Source organism: Pollachius pollachius (assembly GCF_949987615.1).
Source record: "Pollachius pollachius genome assembly, chromosome: 14".
NCBI lineage: Eukaryota > Metazoa > Chordata > Actinopteri > Gadiformes > Gadidae > Pollachius > Pollachius pollachius.
In genome coordinates this window covers 5,516,855-5,539,440 of record NC_136947.1, presented here as the reverse complement: position 1 = coordinate 5,539,440, position 22,586 = coordinate 5,516,855, and the positions used below count along the sequence as shown (strand labels likewise).

At 45.2% G+C, this 22,586-nt stretch overlaps 1 protein-coding gene across 1 annotated transcript in view; it reads left to right on the top strand.

The window, feature by feature from the left end:
* LOC307085699 (dual specificity calcium/calmodulin-dependent 3',5'-cyclic nucleotide phosphodiesterase 1A-like) overlaps positions 1 to 22,586 on the top strand; it is a gene marked incomplete at both ends in the record, with an annotated part of 65,221 nt that overhangs the window by 21,534 nt on the left and 21,101 nt on the right. Inside the window, one exon of the mRNA XM_079750564.1 lies at positions 3,659 to 3,685. Coding sequence (XP_079606690.1) covers positions 3,659 to 3,685 — 27 coding nt within the window. The remainder of the gene's footprint in view (positions 1 to 3,658; positions 3,686 to 22,586) is intronic.

The window sequence follows — 22,586 nt, the reverse complement described above, 5'->3', positions numbered from 1 at the left end:
CCAAGCTGCAGTTGGTCTTTTGCTTCAGTAAATAGATTGCACCTGCTATTTAACATCTCTGCAGAGACTCTTATTATCATATCTAGAGATGATGGCTCCCTGTTAGTTTAAGAGGTGTATGGTGACGGTGTATATATTATTTCAGCTCTTCATCTTAGTGTTCACCAGTGTATGTTTACATTATTACAGATCTATATCTGTGTTCACCAGTGTGCGTGTCAATTATACCAGCTCTATATCTGTGTTCACCAGTGTGTGTTTGCATTATTCCAGCTCTATGTTTGTGTTCACCAGTGTGTGTTTGCATTATTCCAGCTCTATGTTTGTGTTCACCAGTGTGTGTTTTCCTACCAGTGTGTCTATTTTCTCTTTGTTTCTTTCATTATTCCCTCATTCCTATTCCTCTTTCATAAGTCCTTCATATTCATTCATTCATAATTTCTCCAGATTTTCAGTTTCTATCCAACTTTAATTTATCGTAAACACATTCTTATTAACATGCCCAAATTGATAATTGGTATTTCGGAACTGCTAAACCCATCGCAATTCCCCAGCGACCCGTCTGCAGGGCCAATGGGATATTTGATATTCATTGGCTTCTCGTTTCGTTGTTACTCAGAAAGAGAAGGAAAACAGTGGCGGCAGTACTTATGCTCCTCTGACATTTCTTGCTCCATTGTTGTGGCTGGAGGACTGAATGAAATGCAATTTCCTCCTGCAGAAGAGAAGAAAAGAGTGAGGCAGCGACGTAGGGAGAGTGTGAACAACGGGGTGGACCATTCTCCTTTCTTCCCCGCAGTTCATTCCTCTGCCATGCTCCCCGTCCCGTTCTCTGCTCCTGTGTTCTCCCTTATCGTTTTTCCCCTCTCATCTGTGTGCCTTTCTGTCTCTGCTTGTGTTGCTGCTCTTGCATTGTGTTTGTATTCTTGCATGAATTCGTGTGTGTATATATATGTGTGTGTGTGTGTGTGTGTGTGTGTGTCTTTCTGCCTGTGTGCGTGCATTTCTGCCTTTTTAGTTTCACTTTTCTGTCCGTGCGTGTGTTGTGCTCTTACATTGTATCTGCATTGTTACAGAGTGTGTGGGTTTGTATATAATAGTGTACATATATATGTGTGTGTGCGTGATTGTGTGTGTGTGTGTGTGTGTGTGTGTGTGTGCATGTTGGTGTGTGCGTCACGTACTGTCACAATGTTCCGCTGATCCAGCACTGATTCTACATACCTCTATTACCAGTTCAGTTTTTTTGTACAAACTTCAATTTCCAATGCTACATCCATGCTATGCAGTGGGTGTTTTGGCATTGAGCCATGTGGCAGGTTGAAATAGAGTACCTGCTGGTTGTAGGGGCTCCTGTGGTGTGTCAGGGATCACATCAGCCTTTAATCTTCCAAAGAGCCTCTGTCTGAGAGAGAGACAGAGTGAGAGAGAGAGAGAGAGAGAGAGAGAGAGAGAGAGAGAGAGAGAGCTTTGGCCTTTGTTTACACGCATGCTTCGAGAGCTGCTTGTATGTTGTGTGTAACAGGCAAAGACAATTTGTCGATGTGTATGTGTGTGTGTGCGTGTGTGGAGGATCATTATTACGAGAGTAGAGGGTTTTATCCGTGATGAAAGTAGTGTTGCATGATTCACATGCACAACCACCCACATGCACATCGAATGTAGGAGAGAAAAACAGAGGCATAGACTCTACTTTATCCTTTTTATGCCAAACCTTAAACCGTAGACCTGATGTTGTCTAATGCTTGGTGACCCCCCACACATTCTAGGGGCCAACTGCATTTAATCCTTATAAACCCTTTGGCAAATGACCTCTGTGTCTTTTATATTCATAAAATGGATGGCCATGGATCATACCTTGGCCTCTCTCTCCTCTCTCTCTCTCTCTCTCTCTCTCTCTCTCTCTCTCTCTCTCTCCCTCTCTCTCTCCTCTCTCTCTCTCTCTCTCTCTCTCTCTCTCTCTCTCTCTCTCTCTCTCTCCCTCTCTCTCTCTGTCTCTCTCTCTCTCTCCCTATCTCTCTCTCTCTCCCTCTCTCTCTCTCTCTCTCTCTCTCTCTCATCTGTGGATGGATACACCCAACCCTGCCCCCCGCCCCCAATTCTTTTTTATCAAATGTAATTCACATGTAGCTGATGAAAAGGGGTGTTGGTCATATGCATTCATTTTCTTTGAATGGCTGTGTATACGTCTGGTTGCTTAGAAATGCAACCCCAAGCCTACATCTGAACCGCATATAGATCCCAGGAAGCGTGACCAGATGTTATTATTAAAGAGCTAGTGACAAACCTAATTGGTACAGCCGTCCCCTAACATTGTTAAATATCACTAACGTCGGGAGGGTGGGAGGGAGGACTGGTGGGTGAGGTGGGGGGGGTCGGGCGCATTATTAAATTATTTCCTTTGAATGCTCCGCTCGCTGAAATAGAATTATGCAGGGGCTGACTCTCTTTCTCATACCACACTTCCTCATTATGCCCAGAATTTAGCGGGGGAGCTCGCTAATTAGCAGTAGCCCTGCGCTGTTAACACGCACATTAACGTAGTGAAAAGCAGCTCGTTGGGCCCTGGCTCCCCAACTCTCCTCTGTGCTCTCTATCATCCTGCTGATCAGAGAGAGAGGGAGAGAGAGAGAGAGAGAGAGAGTGGAAGTGTGGGTGGGGGGGAGGGGGGGTGATACCTTATTCGAAAGATTGAGAGAATAAAAGAGGGCATCTCTCTGTTGCTGTACTTGTATTTATCTTTGTTTCTCTCTTTTAATCCTTCTTTTCACTCGCCACTTTCACCCACCTTCAACATAGACTTGACATATCCCATTTTATGAGCAGAAAGTGAAGCAACAAGGAAAGCTAATTTCATTGACTGCCTGCAAAGACTCAGCGCTGCCATTAACAGGTTGACCCCAATTTGATTACCTTAATGGACTCAAAAACAATCGATGTCCTCCCCAAATGTGGAGGGTCATTTCCCACGTTGCGGTATAGACTTATTTAAATGGAATACCGGAGGAGGGGCGATCCTGAGCGAGCAGTTTTGTGCAGAGCTCCTGACAGATGGGTATACATATGAGAAGGCAATCCAGCTAAGTGGTGAGGAGAGTCTCTGTGAGACTAGATTGTAAATGAATGCAAACACTCACAATGCCACTAATGTGGGGCTTTTATGTGTCTGCATATGTGTGTGTGCATGCGTGTGTGTGCGTGCGTGTATGTGTTTTTGTTGATAAAACACTCATTTCTAAGTGGCTTTTAGAACTGTGCTGATATCTGTGGAAGTGTGGGTATGTAAGGGTCAAAAGTTGTAATGTTTTGTAATGTTTATGTCATGTTGTGTGTGTCTGCGTGTGCGCACGTGCGTGCGTTTGTGTGCATGTGTGTCGGATATGGTTTTGTCTTCGTCTTTCCTCTTGTCCGATCATTACATCACTCTCACCGTTCGTCTGAATGAAAGATGTGTTTTTTTTCCGTGCATCATCGTAAAAGGCACTTGTGTGAATTGTGTCACAAATAAGAGGACGGTAATACAGACAGTATGCATGTTAACCAATGCAAAGCAGGTAGTAAGTACTAGAACAGCTGTACTAGAAGCAACCCGTTCTGTGTACCATACACAGCTGTCCACCACTGCTCCCTCCGTTTACTCTGTCGCTCTCTCCCACAGGAGGAAGTACAAGAAGACGTCACAGAGGTAAGTCCTGATGCTGTGAGGCCCATCTGGGCGCCCACCCTGCCAACAACCAGGCTCCTCCCAATTACTCTCGAGTGAGAACCCCACCACAAAACACACACACACACACACACACACACACACACACACACAAATACACACACACACACAAACTGCACATAATGTTTGGCGGCAAAAAACTGCAGACCCCTATACCAGAAGTTTAGATCAAACTGGCAGTCATACGTGGAATGAGAACAAAATTACCCATGAGCCCCCTTGTTTCCATGCTGCACTGCTAAATGCTGGAGCAAAACGAAGTACAATTAAATATTTAGTTATTTGTTTTTTTTTCCCCGTTCTGTGCTCTGTAAATTGTTTTGACCAAGTGAGTAGTATTCGGAATCATTATCGTATTACGAATTAATTGTACTTTGCCAATTTTCTATCTTCAGACAATTACTTGCTTGTTAAGCATCTGTTTCTTTAAATAATGCCTAATGCTGAAGTCCTTATGGGGCCTTTCGACAAAACTGAGTGTATGCCAAACCACTCGAATAAAACATACTTTCCATTGGTGGGATACTATTTATTTTAATATTAAAGTCTCATTTGTTCAGCTCTGTCGAGAATGTCGTGGGGTGCTCTGGGGAAATCAGCCCTTCTATTGACTTATTTTTTATCAAGTAGATCTGTTTACAAGCCGTCAAACTAAGGATTTATCAATGTCTCCGCTCTAAACGGATTATGTAAGCATAAGTGTATTGTTTCTGAGCCTGCCTGGTGTAGAGCTGTGTCGAAGTAATAAAAAAAAAGGAATCCCTCAAATGTGTGGCTTTATTAAGATGCCAGTTTACACCATTCCTAAAAAATGATGACAACGAATAAAAACAGTTGAAATTGTGTAAAAAGCTGCTTTTTTTCTTCTGCACTGTCAAAGAAGCCTGCCAAATCCCTGGTCAATGAATGAATCGCCTCTTATACTTGAAAGGACTCCCGGCTCTCCGCTTCTCAATACGGAGTAAACCCGTCTTCAAGCCTGCAGCCGTTGCTTTGAATAGCGAGAAATAAATACAACTACATGGGAGACCTGCTCTGTTCGCACCTGGCACGGCAGGTGCCAGAATTAGCGAATTCATGTTTGAAGTGCAGTGCTGTTGAAGTAAATCCCCCAAACCCCTCAGTTCCACAAGATTTAAGCAAGGCAACTAAAAATGTAAAAGAAGAAAAACGAATTTAGGGTTTTACTTGGGTCCCACTTGTAATTTTCGGTTTGCAGAATTTGGTATTGATGAATGGGATTCCCAGTAGGTATGATTGATCGACACTTGAGTGGTGCTCCTTTCTGGCACAGAGTGTAATCACTGAAAATTGTAGAGCTAGCTGTTTATAATGGCTCCCGATTCTCTGCTCCTGTCCCTCTGTCTCTCGCTCTTTCTCTCTTTTCCTCTGTCTCTTGTTCTCTCTCTTTCTTTCCCTCTCTGTGTTTCTAGCTGGCAGGCTCTCTGCCCCTCCCTCTCTCTCTGTGACCCTAGCGCTCTCGCTTTCTCTCTCTCTCTCTCTCTCTCTCTCTCTCTGTCCTTAGCTCTCTGACTCCGTGTCCCTAGCTCTCTCTCTCTCTCTCTCTCTCTCTCTCTCTCTCTCTCTGTCCTTAGCTCTCTGACTCCCTGTGTCTATAGCTCTCTCTCTCTCTCTCACACACACACACTCTCTCTCTCATTCTCTCTCTCTCTCTCTCACACACACTCTCTCTCACTCTCTCTCTCACACACTCTCTTGCTCTCTCTCTCACTCTCTCTCTCTCTCACTCTCTTTCTCTGTCCTTAGCTCTCTGACTCCCTGTGTCCCTAGCTCACTCTCTCTCTCTCTCTCTCTCTCTCTCTCTCTCTCTCTCTCTCTGGCTACATGCCCTTTCTCCCAGTGTCCCTCGCTCTCCCTCTCTGCCGGGGGGTTGGCTGAGTTCCTGTGCGGAGGAGCCCGCAGGTGATTGACAGCTCCATATGTGTCTGTGTAATTACTGTGGGGCTAATTGACATGGAGGAACGCCGGGACTTTGTCATTACTGGCTCACCAGTGCGGCCTCTCCTCTCCTCTGCTCGCAGATGGAGAGAGAGATGGCTGCTTCTCTACAGGGGAGAGGGGGGGGGGGGGGGGGGGGGGTTATGGAAGGAAGGAAGAAAGGAAGAAGAAGGAAGAAAAGGTTTGGAGTGTAGAGAGATTGAGATGGCCATCTTCTCCGTGGGGGGCATGGGGCTGGAGAACGCAGAGAGGAAAGGAAGGAAAGAAGGAAGAGTTGTTAGTAGAGGGAAGTGTTGGGTCCAGAGAGAGAGAGGGCGAGATCGTGAGAGAGAGAGAGAGAGAGAACGAGAGAGAGAGAGAGAGAGAGAAAGAGAGAGAGAGAGAGAAAAGCTAAATGCTTTGTGTTAATGTGATCGGTGCTGGAGTGATGAGTGTGTTCACGCAGGTTGCAAAAAAACAACTGGGACCATACCTCACATCTGTCGTCTGCACCCCTCAATGCTCCCCCCCCCCCCTCCTCCCCCCCACCATTGTGTGTTCTGAGAAAACACATTGCTCAAACGCGCCTCCTCTCTCGCAAATCACTGCTCTCGCTGAAGGGAATGTCACAAAGTGTCTGCAAGTGCATTTTTCCCACCACTGCAAATACATAATGAATCCAATCCAAAAAAAACGCACTTATCAGCACGCCGCGACGTGAGTTGTGATACGTGTTTTTTCCTTCTAAAAGGCAAGGGGGATGTATTGTTTACATAAACACTGCCTTTCAAGAACGTTCCATCACAACGAGAGACACCGGGAACGGGGACGTGACGAGGAGGAAACTTCTGCCAAGCAGCAAGTGGCGTGGCACACGCTTTTAATGTGAAATCCTGCGCTGATGTATGGCTCTCCCCCTGCCACCCTGTAGAAAAATCAAACCACTTAGAAGAGTGGTCTGCCATCTGATCCGAGGCGAGGCCGTCAACCGTAAACACTCCACCATAGCTAGTCCAGTTGGCAAGGGTTTGCGCGGACACACACACACACACACACACACACACACACACACACACACACACACACACACACACACTTAAACCCAGTAGTGTTTGTTTGTATTTAATACAGTGCCACACTACAGTTTGAGCATTAACGGGCGACACAGAATATCCTGCTTTTGCTATGCTTGGTGCCCGTCCACAACGCTCACAACCCTCACAGTGCAGTGCGGCACATGGACTGGACGGAGAGTCTGCCTGCCAAGTCCTTGGTGACCTCCCAAGAGCAATCTAAATCCCACGGGAGGCGCTACCGAAGCAAGCCCCGAACATGCTTAAATGATTTCATGTTGGCTTGTGTGAATCACATGTGTTGTGGGTATAAATACAATTATGAAATAAACAATGACACAGTGTGGCAGCCATTTAGGTCACTGATTAATGTCATGGTAACGGGCGGGGATTACGATAAACTCATTTGGATCTTCGTGTTAAGAGCTAATGGGTGTTTCTTCTGCCAGTGTGGTGGTTAACACTGAACCCTTGTCGCACACACTGTACTCACAGCTTAGCATAGTAATATGCTCTGCACTAAATGAACTGGGAATAGGAGAACAAGCAGTCTTGGAGGGAGCTAGTCCACACTGCTAGCTGGTCTTATGATGGGCTTCGTTCTGACAGTCGTGATGGCTTTTGGTAGACACATAATTGATGGACCTCCCTGAAAGTGAACCCTCTTTACTTTATGATTCGTACATCGTTTTATTCTGAACACTAGGTTGAAGATGTGACACCGTCACATGGCCCAACCCCCTCCCCCCGCTCTCCTCTCCATCTCAGTCAACCATATACAATATATTTTAAAATCAGACCTGAATGGAGGGGATGGATCGATGGACCAGGAGATGGAACGGAGGGGAAAAAGCAAGACCAGGAAGGAAGGAGGAGGACAGATATTGTCATGCTAAGGAGCCACCGGTGGAACCCTAGCTCTTTGGTTAATGTCAGTAATCAGAGAGCAAGTGTTCCATGGATTGGCTGTGTCTCAAGTGCAGCCCATTAGAAATCATTACCCCCGTGTCAATCTCTTTCCCCTCGACCGATGGCAGCCATTTGTCAGTCACCAATGCTATTGGACTCTTTATTGGAAGGGATTCAGCTGCGTGGTGGGGGTTGGCTTGATGTACTAATGATATTGGCTTTTCAGTTGGCTCTCGTCACTATTAGCAAACCCAAACACACCGCGGGATTGAAGGGATAAGCGAATAAAGACACGATTGACTTATTAGAAAGTCGCTGAGGCCCCACAAAGTCAAGCAAACATGCTGAGGCTGCAGGACATCAATGGGGCTTAGCCTGCTTCATCTCGGGGATCCACCGGTACAATTCTTCACTCAAAACATGGAGATCTTGGGAGAACAACCATGCTGCCATGTTTTCCTCCGAGAGAGATTACAGAGATGAGAGTGGTTGAGCAGAGGGAAAGACGAGCCAAAAGAGAGAGAGACAGAGAGAGACAGAGGGAACACAAGACCTCTAAGAAGGAGCTCTGTGCTTCTCCTGTCAATTGTTTTGCGGCCGTGGTGGTTGCACGTGGGCTCAATCACAGGCTGGTTTGACATCGAGACCCAACAAAATCATTTGGTTATGCGTCATTTGTGTTCTTTAGCAACTGTGTGTTTTTTCTTCCCTCAACAGTCCGTCCGCCTGTATCCACCTTTGTATGTCATGCGTTCATTGTGAGAGTCTTAAGTTTATTACAGTTGTCTTCCCTCATCTTTCCTCACTGCTCTCTCCTCCTTTTCTCTTCCCCCCTCGCCTCATTGGCCTCTACCTGGTAATTAGACGGCCAATTGCCTGCTCAAAGAACCTCCACACCAGCCTAATTACACTCTTCTGAGCGGACCTATTTTCTTATGTTTCTCTCTTTTCTAGCTCTTGCCCCTCTCTCCACTTGACTGGAATCAGGTGCTCCTTTTCTCCTGCGGTGTAAACACCTGAGCCACCGCAATTCACACACCACTTCTTCAATCACAACTTCTCAGCTCCTTCTTTCGCACCACTGCACAGGTCCTAAATACACATACACTCACACACACACACATACATACACACACACACACACACACACACACACACTCACACACACACACATACACACACACGCACACACACACACACGCACACACACACACGCACACACACACACACACACACACACTCATACACACTCACACATACACACTCACATGCACACACACACACCTCTACTTGTGACGATGTAAGGGATTTAAGGAGAAAAAGCTTACGGACACATGTGCCCACAGACACACACACACACACACACACACACACACACACCTCTGTTAGTGACTGCATAAGGGATTTAAGGAGAAAGGCTTGCGGATATACCTGCCCAAACACACACTCACACATACACACACACACACAAACAAACACACACATATACTCCCTCTCACATGCAAACAAACCTTTCCCATGATCAAACATGTAATACATTCGGGTCGAATTAACAAAGTCAGACAGGCTGCTCAGTCAAGACATGTTGGGGTTTTCGTCTGCTGATTATTTGGACAGTACGTGATTGTCAGACAAGTGCTTTCGTGACTTATTTCTCTCTTCTTTCTGGCATACTTAGCGCAGACTCCCTGAGGGGAACACGAACGAGAGCGATGATGATGTATCGGGTCTCGGATTCTTTGTAGTTGTTTACCCTTCCCTCCTTCCTACATCGGGGCATTCTTGCATAGCAGGCATCACCTTGACTGCGACATTAATTGTCTTTTGTAGATGGATGCCATTGATCTCTTAACAGTTTATCTCCAGCTCCCAACTGTAGGGCAGAGCCACTAGCGTAAACACCATGACAACCCCCCCCCCCCCCCCCCCCCCCGTACCGTAGCCCTTGTCCCACCCACCCGCCCCCCCAGAAAGAAAATACAGTCGATTTATGGAGAGAATTGGCCCTCTAATCTATCCACCTATCTCGTCCAAGTTCCATCGCTCCATGTGTTTGTCTCTATCCATCCCTGCCACCTCCCTCCTGGCTGCTGCTGCTGTTTGAGATTCATCCAGGAGGTAATGACCTGGGGCATCCTGACAGAGACACACTGAATACATGTGTGTGTGTGTGTGTGTGTGTGTGTGTGTGTGTGTGTGTGTGTGTGTGTGTGTGTGTGTGCGTGCGTGTGCAACACCCGTGTGGGTGCGACGCGTGTGGTTTTGCATGGATCATTAGGTCCATGCGAAGTGCATGGAGCCTTCACTTTGGTTTGCATTGAAAATAAGTGCATGTGCCGTTTTTGCTGTGTGTTTTGTCACTTGGCCATCCCCTCCAGTAGGGGGTGGGGAGGGCTGCGGGGATTAGACTGTCCTCCTTCCTCCAGAGCCCGGCCTGGCCATTTTGGTCCCGGTGGGAGTGATAGACTTCGAGTATATTTCCATATCTACCGTAGCACAGGGCCGATGCCATCATGAGCTATGTGGCAGGCTTCGGCCGCCCATCTTTCAGCTGGCTTTCTGTTTCCGAGGCAGGAGATGAAAATGGCAAAATCCATTACTTCCACATGAGGGGAACGCAAAGAATTATAATCTTCAATAACAAATTATAGTTTGCTGAGGGCTAGTTTGACACACATGAGAGTGCAAGCCGAAAAAATAGCAACCAATTAACGCGCCTTCTTTAGCAAAGTTTTTCTTTTCAGAGACATGACCATTAAAAATATTTTTTGCTGTGCTGATGGACAGGTTGAACGAGAAGCTTGATTGCAAAGCGCCATGATCGCTGTCGCACCGCATGGATAGCTGCAATGGCAATGGCAGACACTGAAAGATCTGGTCTTGCAAATTAAATCCCACTGCTGCTTGGTACAAGGTGGAGTACTCTTTCATCCAGACGTGATTGATGAACCTCCTTAGTGATGCTTAGCTCCTGTCTGTGCATCTGTCACGTAAGATGTGTTGAAAATGTGTTAGAAATGCTGTGTGTATGTGTGTGTGCATGTTTGTGTGTGTGTGTGTGTGTGTGTGTTTGTGTGTGTGTGTGTGTGTTTGTGTGTGTGTGTGTGTGTGTGTGTGTTTGTGTGTGACTGTCTGTGTGCGTGCGTCTGTGTGTCTGTGTGTATATATGCATGTTTGTGCACAGATGTGTGTGTGTGTGTGTGTTCTAGTGTGAGCAAATGTGTTTGTGTGTTTATGTGTTTGTGTGCGTTTGCGTGTGTGTGCGTGTGTCTATGGATTTGTGTGCGCACTTGCAAAGGCCTGTTTTGTTGTGTGTCAAAGACATGGCCTCTTGTGTGATCAGAGTTTTCTGAATGAATGTCTCCATTTGTGGATACACTTCAGCTAAATGAATTGCCGTAATCACACAGATAGGGCAGAATTTCCTGCCGTGACGCAGTTCCAAATCTAGTCTCTGTCCTGATGTTTCGTAGCCTAAACAGCTGTCTTAAAAGCCAAAACTGACCTGCTCTATTGTAAATATAGGTAGAGGAGCAGGGGCTTGTGTTTACTCTATATCTGCCTGAGGTATGTTTTATATCTGTAATGTACAACTTTTGAAGCAGACAGAGGCAAATTGTTCCTTCCCTTGAATCCTGCTTTGTGATATGCACCGTACACCTTCCTGATCCAATTGCTAGGCCATTGTGTATTTAGTTGTACGTTTTTTGGGTGCCAAAAAGACATGTCTTTTGGGTTTGTTATGTCAAACAAAATGGTCGATAAAGCGTACAATGAAAGTTAGATTTGTCCCTGACCAATGGTAAAAGGCAGATTGAGGTTGCCTCGAGGTAAACAACTTCATGGTTTTCTGTAGTGGATTAGCAGTGAGCAGGTCGAGGTATACAATCCGACTCGTGGTCCAGCATTGAGTGCAGGAAGCTTTGCATTGTGATGCCTATTAGCGACTCCTTGTGCACCAGTGCAGTCTCAACGACTCATCTTAGCAAAGGTAGAAACGGTAGGATTATAAAGAAGGAAAAGAAAGAAAAAAATAAAAAACTGAAGGGTCGATAGGAATTTAGGCTCCTCTGGCAGAACCTGTAGAAACAACACACAAAGAAAGCCTTCACCGTGTACAATGCAGAGGAAGGTGGGGGTTGGAAAGGGAAGAGAGACCTCCTTTGGCGTCATGCATATGCTAGGTCCACGCCAAGCATCAAATTAACGCTGCTTGACTGAGCCATTAATAGAGCGTGGCCCACCTTTGAGACGCGGCAACGCTGCAGGATGAACTATATTCCAAATTAGATTTTTTCATGGATTTCCACTGGCACATTTGGCCATTCGGTTGTTACAATTACAACAGCTCCATGACAGCTCTGTACACTCTTGAAGCTTTATTTTTGCATTTTTAATGCTTTTTATTATAGAGTGAGGCAGAGAAGAAGGTATGTGAGATAGAGCGGAGGACATGCAGCAACTGACCACGGTTTTAATTGGGAATGTGTGCGTTGATTGAACTGACACAGTGCCCTCCAAAAGCTGTGGTGCTGCCACGCTGAAACCCTTTCCAATTCGGGACTCTGAAACAGGGGCCGAGGTCCAGGCGTTAGAGGACAGCACTCAGTCCATGGGGCAGGCGGGGCGGGGGACCAAACAGGAATGTTGTATTTCACTTAAAAGCGGTTGAAATCCAGCAGTCAATTGTTTCTTCCCGGCACTGCTAGACGAAAGCAGTAGGTGACCATTTTGGAGGGTTTTGCGGACTGTATGGATGTCCTTACGTCCTCCGTGATATGAAAATCGGCACGTCAGGCTCTGGGATGACCGCCAAATTGGCCGAGTGGCGAGAAACTGAAGCCAATCGAAGGAGTTGTGTTTACCACACTTCCCTTCGTCTTTCTTTCCTGTTCAGCTCCACAAACATGGAGGATTTTAAAGAATGGGCGCCTGGATTCCATTGGAGTCCATTTCTGGTCACGGACAGAGAGTGGTAGATGCCAATTCATTAAGAACAAACTCCCTGAGGAGAGTCATTCATTTTGAAGTTTTTAAATCTTCCTGTTATTCTGACTCACTCTTCATCGCTTTTGTGGATTAATGTATGCTTTAAATAATCACAAATCAGTATTGATTTACATTTGAAAGCAGGGGCAAATTCATTTTATGCGTCAAAAGTTGTCTCACTAGTTATGAAAGCCGAAAATGCAAGGTTATGTGTGTGTGTGTGTGTGTGTGTGTGTGTGTGTGTGTGTGTGTGCGTGTGTGGTTGATGTTCAGTGGACCACCCTGTCCTCTATCTAGGGAGTGAAGGACAATGTTGACCTCGCTTGCCACAGTGCACCACTCTGCACATTTCCATTGATCAAACACCATACTTCTGTGTGTGTGGTGTGTATGTGTGTGGGTGTGTGTGTGTGTGTGTGTGTGTGTGTGTGTGTGTGTGTGTGTGTGAGTGAGAGAGAGAGAGAGAGAGAGAGAGAGAGAGTGGGAGAGAGAGACATCTAAACAGAAGGCTGATCCCCCTTTATATCCCATCACTCTGTCTTTCTCTCACAGTTATCACGATAGGAAATCCTAGTATAACATACATTACAGGTACATGGCAATGGCAGGTTGATTACAACCTTGTATACGCTGTCATGTATGATAGACACTGTAATAACAGTGTACACATTTTTTGTACATGTTTGTGAGTTACATGTGCACACACTTAAAGCTGCAGGCCTTGTGATTGGAGATAATAGAAGGGGCAGTCTAGAGGCTGACATGGGGAATATTACCATAATAACCTCGAATAGACTCTGAGCTTTGACCACAAGACAGTATAATGCCATTATGTCCTGTCTCAGTCTGAAACCTAATCTCATTTCATCTTACTATTGAAAAACGACTTAGCTTATCGGACCTTCCTGTCTTTTACTGCGTATTCGTGCTTCCCTGTGTGTGTGGTTGTGCGTGTGTGTGTGTGTGTGGGAGTCACCTTCTCGCCCAAAACACCTTCCTCCGTAGTAAACTACATTAGGGCTCTCCCCTTTCAACCTCTCCCGCCCTTCACCTCCAGCTGCGGTGAGAGTCCCCCCGCCTCTGACGAGGCTGGCTCTATCACCGTTGCCTAAGATACAAGGGCCACACAACAGATACACCACTACATAAAAGACATACTCAGGCATACAAGCAGATCAAAAACGGCTCATTCATTCATTCATTCATTCATTCGTTCCTTATACATGAATGTCAATTCGCTTACAATACATTTCATATTTTCATACCGCTCTCTGACTTTTACTTGACTGTGCTAAATCGATGAGTCAAATTCAGTTCTGTTTTTCTGTACTGGCGACAGCGGGAGACATCATCTCGCTACATCTTGATTGCCTCCGTGCGGGATAAATGTCTGTAAATGCTTGGAAATGGGGCTTTTCCGTGCCCCTGTGTCGCAAGCGCAGCGGCTAGAAGAAATCCATATCCAAATCGTTATCCTAGCGCCGAGGTTGGCACAGTAAAAGCCTGCTGATGGCTGCTAGCATGGGGCTAGCTAATCAGTGCTGGAAAGCCTCCTAAAAAATGATGTCTCGCTGTGAGGCTGAAGTGGGTCTGGGTTACCTAATGGCAGGCCTGGTCGTGATGCTGCCACGGTAATGTGTGGATGCTTTAGGGGGATTTGCAGTGGGTGTCATGTTTTTGCTTTTTTTCGTTGTTGTGGTTGTTTTATTTGTCACGTTTAGTTTTTATGTCGACACTGACAACAAACTACTATTGTTAGCCTGCTGTAAAAGTAAGAGCTTTGTCCAGTGGCTTGGCCACTCTAGAGGTAGTTAAATATATAGTAGTTATGCTCAATATATCGGCTCATATAAAGCAATGCTGGGCCTTAATTATTAAAACCGTTTGTTCTAGCGTGCTTTTCTGGAAAATTAAATCCATGCCTGGAATGTCCTGGAACTTAGAGCATTTTCCATGCATTATTTTGCAGTTCTACAAACTGGGCAGTACAGAAAACAGGCTTAATCTGCTGAGCTTTTTTAAATGTAGTACTTGTCTTCAAAATAGAAAGATAACAGCGTCTTGTCTTTCTCCATCCCCTTGCATTGTCTGGCTGCTGCCCAAACGCAGACACATGAAGCACTAAAGTTACACCTAACCGCACTCCATGGATCACCATGAGGGCGCGTCGTGACTACTCTCGACTGTTACTAGCGGGGCCTAAGGGACCGCCGGTGCACTTCTACCCACCACCCCCCACCCCCAAGGACACTGGCTGGCGTAGTGGGGTTGTCTGTATGTGTGTGTTTGTGTGTTGGGGTGGGTTGAGTAGCAGCTGACCTTAAAGAGAATACACTAACTCTGGACAGAAGTCTCCCCATCCGGGAGATGTCTCCCCCATTCAGCCTCACTGAAAAGATAGAAGGAGGTTGCTGTGAGGCTTCAAAATTACCTCCCTGTTGCACCCTGGGACTAACGGGCATCCACCCTGTCTCGGTCTCGCACGCATAGCTTCTCTCTCTCTCTCTCTCTCTCTCTCTCTCTCTCTCTCTCGCTCTCGCTCTCTCTCTCAAACTTTATTTCTCTCTCTGTCTCTCTCTCATATTTTATTTCTTTCTCTCTGCCTGTCTGTCTCTCTCTCACTCTCTCTCTCTGTCTTTATTTCTGTCTCTCTCTCATACTTTATTTATCTCTCCCTGTCTGTCTCTCTCTCATACTTCATTTCTCTCTCTGTCTGTCTCTCTCATACTTTATTTCTTTCTCTCTCTGTCTCTCTTATACTTTTTTTCTCTCTCTGTCTCTTTCATACTTTATTTCTCTCTGTCATTCTCTCTCCTACTTGATTTCTCTCTCTTTGTCTCTCTCATACTTTATTTCTCTCTCTCTCTCTGTCTGTCTCTCTCTCATACTTTATTTCTCTCTGTCATTCTCTCTCCTACTTGATTTCTCTCTCTTTGTCTCTCTCATACTTTATTTCTCTCTCTCTCTGTCTGTCTCTCTCTCATACTTTATTTCTCTCTCTCTGTCTGTCTCTCTCTCATACTTGATTTCTCTCTCTCTCTTTACGTAACTCTCCCTCCCCTCGTTCCCCTGTTTATCTTTATCCTATAGACCTGCTCTCATTCTGTGGGATGCATATTTTTAATCCGCTGGGGGGATTATGTAGGCAACAGGGTGGGTTTAGGGATTAGAGCACAACACATGGGAGAAATGTCCGAAACGGGATGGAGCTCACGTTTCACAGGATGACCAGTTGATGTAGGGCTGCTCGATTATGGAAAAATCATAATCACGATTATTTTGGTCAATATTGAAATCACGATTATTCAAACAAGTATTTTTGAGTTTGAAAACATGATGTATTTATTCAGCATGTCTCTCCCAAAAGCACTAAGTAACTGAGAACTTTGACATTTTCAAATCTACATTAATGCACTTTCTATAAAGCATTTAATAAAAAAATAATGACTAAAAAAAATCGAAAACTCGATTATATTCGTTTTGTGATCGTTTGATGCTGAAATCGAGATCGAAATTCGATTAATTGCACAGCCCTAAATTGATGTGGACACAAAAGTGTTGGGTGAATCTCTATTGCTTCCAATAGAATAATGCTTGTGTATTTGTATGTACTTGATAAACACAGTATTGAGATGGCTGGTGTTTTAGTGTTTGCTTGAAGCAGCCGGTCTAAGGAGCCCATTAAAAATAAATGAATGTCCAAGAAGCAGTATTGATCAACGTTGATCATTATAAATAAATTAATAGGCTTAGGGAGAATTTAAAAGCCATCAAAGGTTTATGTTAATGTGTGTCTCATTGGTGCACATTATCGTTAACATTATCAAGCAATAGACATTTAAAAAAACATCAATTGAAAGTACTAGGGGGATGGATCATTTAGTATTTGTTTAACAAAACAAATAGTCTTTTCTGCCAGCATACTCAAAATAAATTCACGTCTAATAACGTTTAAAAATCAAGTCGGCTACTCCATAATTCATAAATGTGTGCGTTCATAGTGTATAGTTGAGAGTTTTTCTTGATAGTGAATTTTTCCCCCGCATAACTTCTTTCTCCACTTCAACAGTTAGGCACTCTGACTTGAGTCTTGATTCATGACTCCACTGAATAACAACTATTTTCTCCAAAAGAACCTAGCGCTGACGCCACCGCTATCAGAACGGGCCGGCGTGTTTGAAAACGGATGGGAGACGCTGTTGCGTGAGGGTGTGAGGCGTGCCAGTGCCGTGCCGTGCGCCACCGGTTATGCTAATCAAACACAACCCAGGGAATAACAACAAGAGTACATTATTCAAATGCTGCCACACATTTGCCCACCCTTTCCCTTTTCTGCTGCAGTGAAACTTCGGCTTGGCACGGCGTTTTGAAAGGTGAAATAACGTTAGAGACAGCTTGTCCAGTCTCGTTCTTGGATTAGTTAGTTGGCTGAGAGGAAAGAGAGGGGTTGTAGGACTGGCGGTGACTCAGGAGGTAGAGCGGGCTGTCTGCCTGGGATAAGCTGCCCGTTCCTTTGCATGGTTGACCCCTTCATCAGTGGATGGATGTCTGTGTAAAAGGGAGGATGTGAGGGACTAGTTGTCCAGCAAAGGGAGTGGCCACAGGTTAAAGAACTGCTTCATCATTGCAGTCCAATACTATTAAGTATTCGCTCATATTTACCATGCTTTACAACACTTTTATCCACTCATTGAGTGGTAGGCAGGGCTTCTCTTGCTCAAGGTTATAGAACCTTTGTCGACTGGGAGACAAACGACGTAGCCGCTAGATTGCCCTGCATGCTCTTGTCATTAATGTCTGAAGAGAAAAGATCTCTTCACAAAGTTCTCTTCACACACAATGCTGCTTCCAACTCATGTATTTGCGTGCCCTATTTAGGCACAGGGGATGAATGGATCACAATTTTTCTACTTCAGGGCTCCATTCGGGTTCAGTATATTGCTCCAAGGTCTGAGTTTTAGGTCGTAGTGGATGTGGGGAGAGTCTGATTACTTGCTACCATGACCCTCCCTATATGTCCACATTCAACTTGACACCATTTCTTTTTTCAACATTTCAACACTCAAAGTACTCAAGGGCAAAGGAGCCCATTTACACTCTTCTTCATGGCATTTTTCAAAGTGCATAGCCTTCAAATCGAAGATAAGCTGATGCCCAGGGGCACAAAGCACAGAATAGCGATAGGGAATGTTGCTGTCAATACAAAATGCTCAACGGGGGAAACGTGACCTATACGACTCTATTATGCTAATGTCCAAACACTCTGGTTTATTGCTCGGCTGACTATAACTTGAGCACATTTCATAAAGAGCTGCATGCTGGCCTCCCCTGTGGTAGAAATGGGCTGCATGCTGAATTGCATTACATTCGTATGCAGGGGGTCAGGTGTGACCTGAGCCTGAACCTTCTCCGGTTTGTTTGCTTCGCTAAGTGCCAGCCGACACTAATATATCCCCCTGGGATCTGAAACTACAAGTAGGAAATAATAACAATAACAACGATAAAATAACAATGATAGTTATGAAACTGAGTGTCAGCAGACCTCTATAAATAGGCCTGACGGCATCTAATTTATTTGATAGCCTAACTTATAAGAATACGCTTTTGGGCATTTTGAGTTAAAGATTAATACAACTAAATCACAAATTGATCAAAAATACAGAAAACGCATGACTTAAGCAGTAGACCAGTGAAGCACACTCTTGTGAGGGCAGAGTATTGGATCTGTACTCTGCTGTGTGATTGGTTTCCTGCGATAGGGGGGGAAGAGGGCTCTGTCCATGGCTGTGTGTTTCTGGAAGATTACAGACAACCTTCCATCAGGACTGGGAGGCTAAGTCCCCAAACAGAGATTGTTTTTCCAAGTCTTTATCCCGGTCCACATCTGCAGGGCCACAACAACAATGAACCGTGCATGCACATAAAAATAAAGCTCTTCTGGAAACCATTCCTGGAATGTTTTGGAATAAGTACCAGTGGATTTTCATGCATTCTTTTCTGTAGTTTCTCAGAATTTTTCGCAGACAAAGTAGGGCACGTAAACAAATCAAGACTTAACTGTCAATAATCTATTGTTCTGTTATTTTAAATCTTGTTGAAAGCTCCCAATTCAATGTTCTCTTACAGTCATAAAATGAGACAGAGAGAGAGAGTGAGAGAGAGAGAATGTCACCATCATCATTACCAGTAATAAAGGAGTATTAATTATGCAGAGACCCAGCACAGTGTAGCTTGTATGTAGCTTACACTGCAGCTCATTTGCCTCTCCAGTTGTTTCTCCGGGTTCCCTCGCTGCCCTCCGGTGCCCATGGGTAATTAGCGGTGTCTGCTTTCACAAGAACGAGTGCAGAGAATGCCACCTCCTTTCTCTGGCCATCTTGCTGCTTGGTGGACAAACGGGCCGCTCTCAGTGGAAGCTTGTAGTAGCCCCGCCTCGTGAGACCATCCTTACCTCAGAAGTTCAAGTTCTGTTTTCTCTCCGCAAATCGGTCCGGCCCTGAGCCTATTTAGAAATTAAAGGACCAATCATTGAACAGAAGGGTTCTCTCAGAGGGGAAGATGTTTTTGCCTAACTGTCCACTGCATCTGGCAAGAGTGAAGAGAGCAAGCGCATCACTTTGTTATTTAATCTGATTGGCTGTAGCTCTTTGATCAACGTATGGCCATGCCCGTGCATGGAAATCAACGGCTGCCTAACCAACGGCAGGTTGATTCATTGCAAAACGCAAAATTTAATATCTGGAATGTCTCTCAAGCCTAGTAATGAAGAACATGCAACGACAATTGAGGCTGAGAATACGAGGCAATGGTCAGTTGCATTGTTTTCCTGTGAAGTTGTGAAAGTGAAATACTATAAAAAAGTGAATTGTGAAACTGAAACTTGAATGCACAACAGATGTGGTTTGGAACATGTGTCTTTCTCTGCAACAACAATAACTACATCAATATGTTGCGGAGGTATGATGGATTTTCTTGAGGGGAATATTGCAGACTATCTGTCGATACTGAAAACATATTAAACACTAGCACCGTATCAATAATATAGTTATAAGAAGGTATTTTCAGTTATGTCCAAATCCCCAACATTCTCTCTTTTGCACTGTGTCAGACTTTCCTCATTAAGTCTGTGGCGTCCTATTCTTATCCTCAATAAAAGTGTGCCATATGACAGATAATTCAGAAGCAGTTGTAAAATCTAGGCTTTGGAATTACGACCCTGGGAGTTTCAGAATTTATGGTGTTTTGTTTTATGGGTGGCTCGGTAATGTACTCACTGTTTAGCGGGCCTATAAAAGCCCATATGGGAGATGAATTCATCTAGCTTTTCAAACTATGAATTTGCTCTTGGTCGATAAACCACTGTATCTCTGTAATGCAGCCCTTTTCCCAGTGGGATCATAGTCATTGATTCTGCTGAAGTCAGTTTATTTAGCTTGACAGTCAATCAAGAGGGATGGGCTGTTATCTGAAAGCCTTGTTAAATGCCTGTAGAAGGGATTTTTTTCTAATTATGGTTAACTCACATCGTTTTACTACATGGGGAAAGCACGCCTAATCCTTTCTGTGCGCATACACCTTGAGGTGTCACCAAAGCATTCGAATCACAATTTAGCTGATTAGCTTAGTGTGGAGCTTTCACTAATTGATTACAGTTTGAAAGCAGTTGACTTGTATGTATATATATATAATCTATTTGGTGGTTTGATTCTGTTTTGAAGACTTGTTTGGCTTGTTGGGCTTGTGGCCCAGCACTGTTCCCTAGGAGCAAGGTCCCATGGTTCAAGCGATGCTGTGCTCTCCTCATTCTGCCCCCCCCCCCCCCCCCCCCATTAAACACTTCTGTTCTTTGGAGACAGTAAGGATAAATGATCCTTATGATGGCTGCTCACACTCGAAACAATCCCCGTCTTTACAGGTTGAAGAGTTTGGAGGATTTCAGGTTTGGATGCAGTTTGCAAACGGCTCTGTTAAAAACAGAGAAGTCCAAAGCCGTTGTCTACGGCCCAGCCGAGGAACCTGCTGAGCACAGTCCTCCCTCCCCCTGTTTGAGGACGCCAGGCAGAACGGGTTCCACGGTGGGCCATGGCGTCAGAGGTCGGGATTTGTTTGGTCGATTCGTTTTCTGAAACAAGAGCAGGAACACGCTGAACCCCGAGGGGAGGAGAGGAATCAAGCGGCTGGAATAAGATGGGGGTTATATGTGTTCTCGCTCGCACTGAGACCCAGCCGGCACCATCCTGCATGAAGTTTGAGCGAGGATGTCCCGACTAAAGCATTTAGAATAAAAAAAAGTGTAGCTGCTTTAAAGAGGTACAGATACAGGATGTCCTCAGCTTCTGACATCAAAAGTTGAAAGAGTGTGGTAACGTTTTGGAGATGACAGAAAGAACAGTGAACCTTTCACGTTTGTTTTTTAACATTCATGAATTACGGGTTCAGTTATGGACAGGTTTGTTTGGTGGCGGGCCTATCATCGATCTTACGCGCGCATTTCATGTTTTACAATCGTTTGTTGAATTTCAGAGCAGTCTTGAAAGCAGCACACAGTTTTGATGTGTGTTTCTCAGCGTTTCGACGCACAAAGGGTTGCTTTCAGCCAATCAGTGATCTTTTATTTAAAGCTGTCTCTACGCCACTTCTTGTCACACTCTGTCACTTGAGCCTCCCGTGGGAGTCATGCTTTGTTCAATGTCAGCCGAAGCACCCAAGCTACCAAACACTGTCGAGGGAAGTGCTCCAATTTACAAACCTTGGGAGAAACCTGCGTTGGTTGTCTTGTGTCATTGTGTGTCTGACGTTGTGAATCAAAAAAACAAAAAGAAAGTGGTTTGAAAAACAAATGTGTTACGTCAAAGCTTTTAGTTGACACATTTGCAATGAAGGCTTGGCGAGCTGGTGTCGTTGTCAAAGACACAGCGGGTGTGAGGACGACATGCAGTATTTTACACTCATCGACCCTTCCACCTTTCCCAACCTGTTTACTCCCCAGCCCAGCATGCTTGATGAATGAACGATCTCATAAATCGTGTTAAACTTAATATACAGATACGTTTTATCTCATCGTAGTCCTGTGTTCTAGCATTGCTGGGGAAATGGCTAAAGAGGTGGATGGATGAACGCAAAGTCGATGGTTATTATTCAGACTTAAAAAAGATACGACCAAAATCATTTACAGTAGTTGAATAAAAACCGAGCATTCTCCCCCCCAACCCCCCCTACGACCCCCCCACCTGAGGACATCATTTAGAGCTCACGTCGGCTGCGATCGATAACAAAAACCACTCAGAGATGGAGAGGCTGCAGCAAATAGCAACTGGCTCGACGTCTTGCGTTCCCTCTGATGCATGCCCATAAATGCATCTTAACTTTGAGGAAAGCATTCAATCGACTTCTCCCTATACAGTCGCAAATCAGAGCCCCAGCTGCCTGGCTGCTCTGCATGGCTTATCTGAGTCACGGTACGGCAGCAGGCCGTATCCCCACTATCAGCGGCCGACCTGCGCCACGTTGCCCGGGAGCTCGCTAATCTCCCCGGGCGATAACATTGACCCCGGGTCGTTGATTGTACGGCATGTGAGGGCCAGATGCCTTTGGAACAGGAGGCGGCAGGGAAACATGTATGCATGCAAGCACTGCGTCTCCCCCTGCACCGCTGGCATGCCTTTGCACGGCCAAATGCTTACTGGAAACAGAGTTTATCTGATTGGAGGTCGGTGGGAAACAATGCATTTGTAGTCGTGGCTGGATTCAGGTGGCAAGGATGTTGCTTATCCTGCCTTTTATTTTTTGTTGTGTGTATTGCGTATGTTGTGTTATCCATCCTGTTGCCACGTCAACCCCTACGGACAAGTACCCGGCAAGATGTATGTCCAGCAAGTGTGACTGTGTCTATTTTCAAATCAGCGGCGTTAACCCTTAGTGTCTCTGTGTCCTGTGGCTGTGTCTCTACGGAG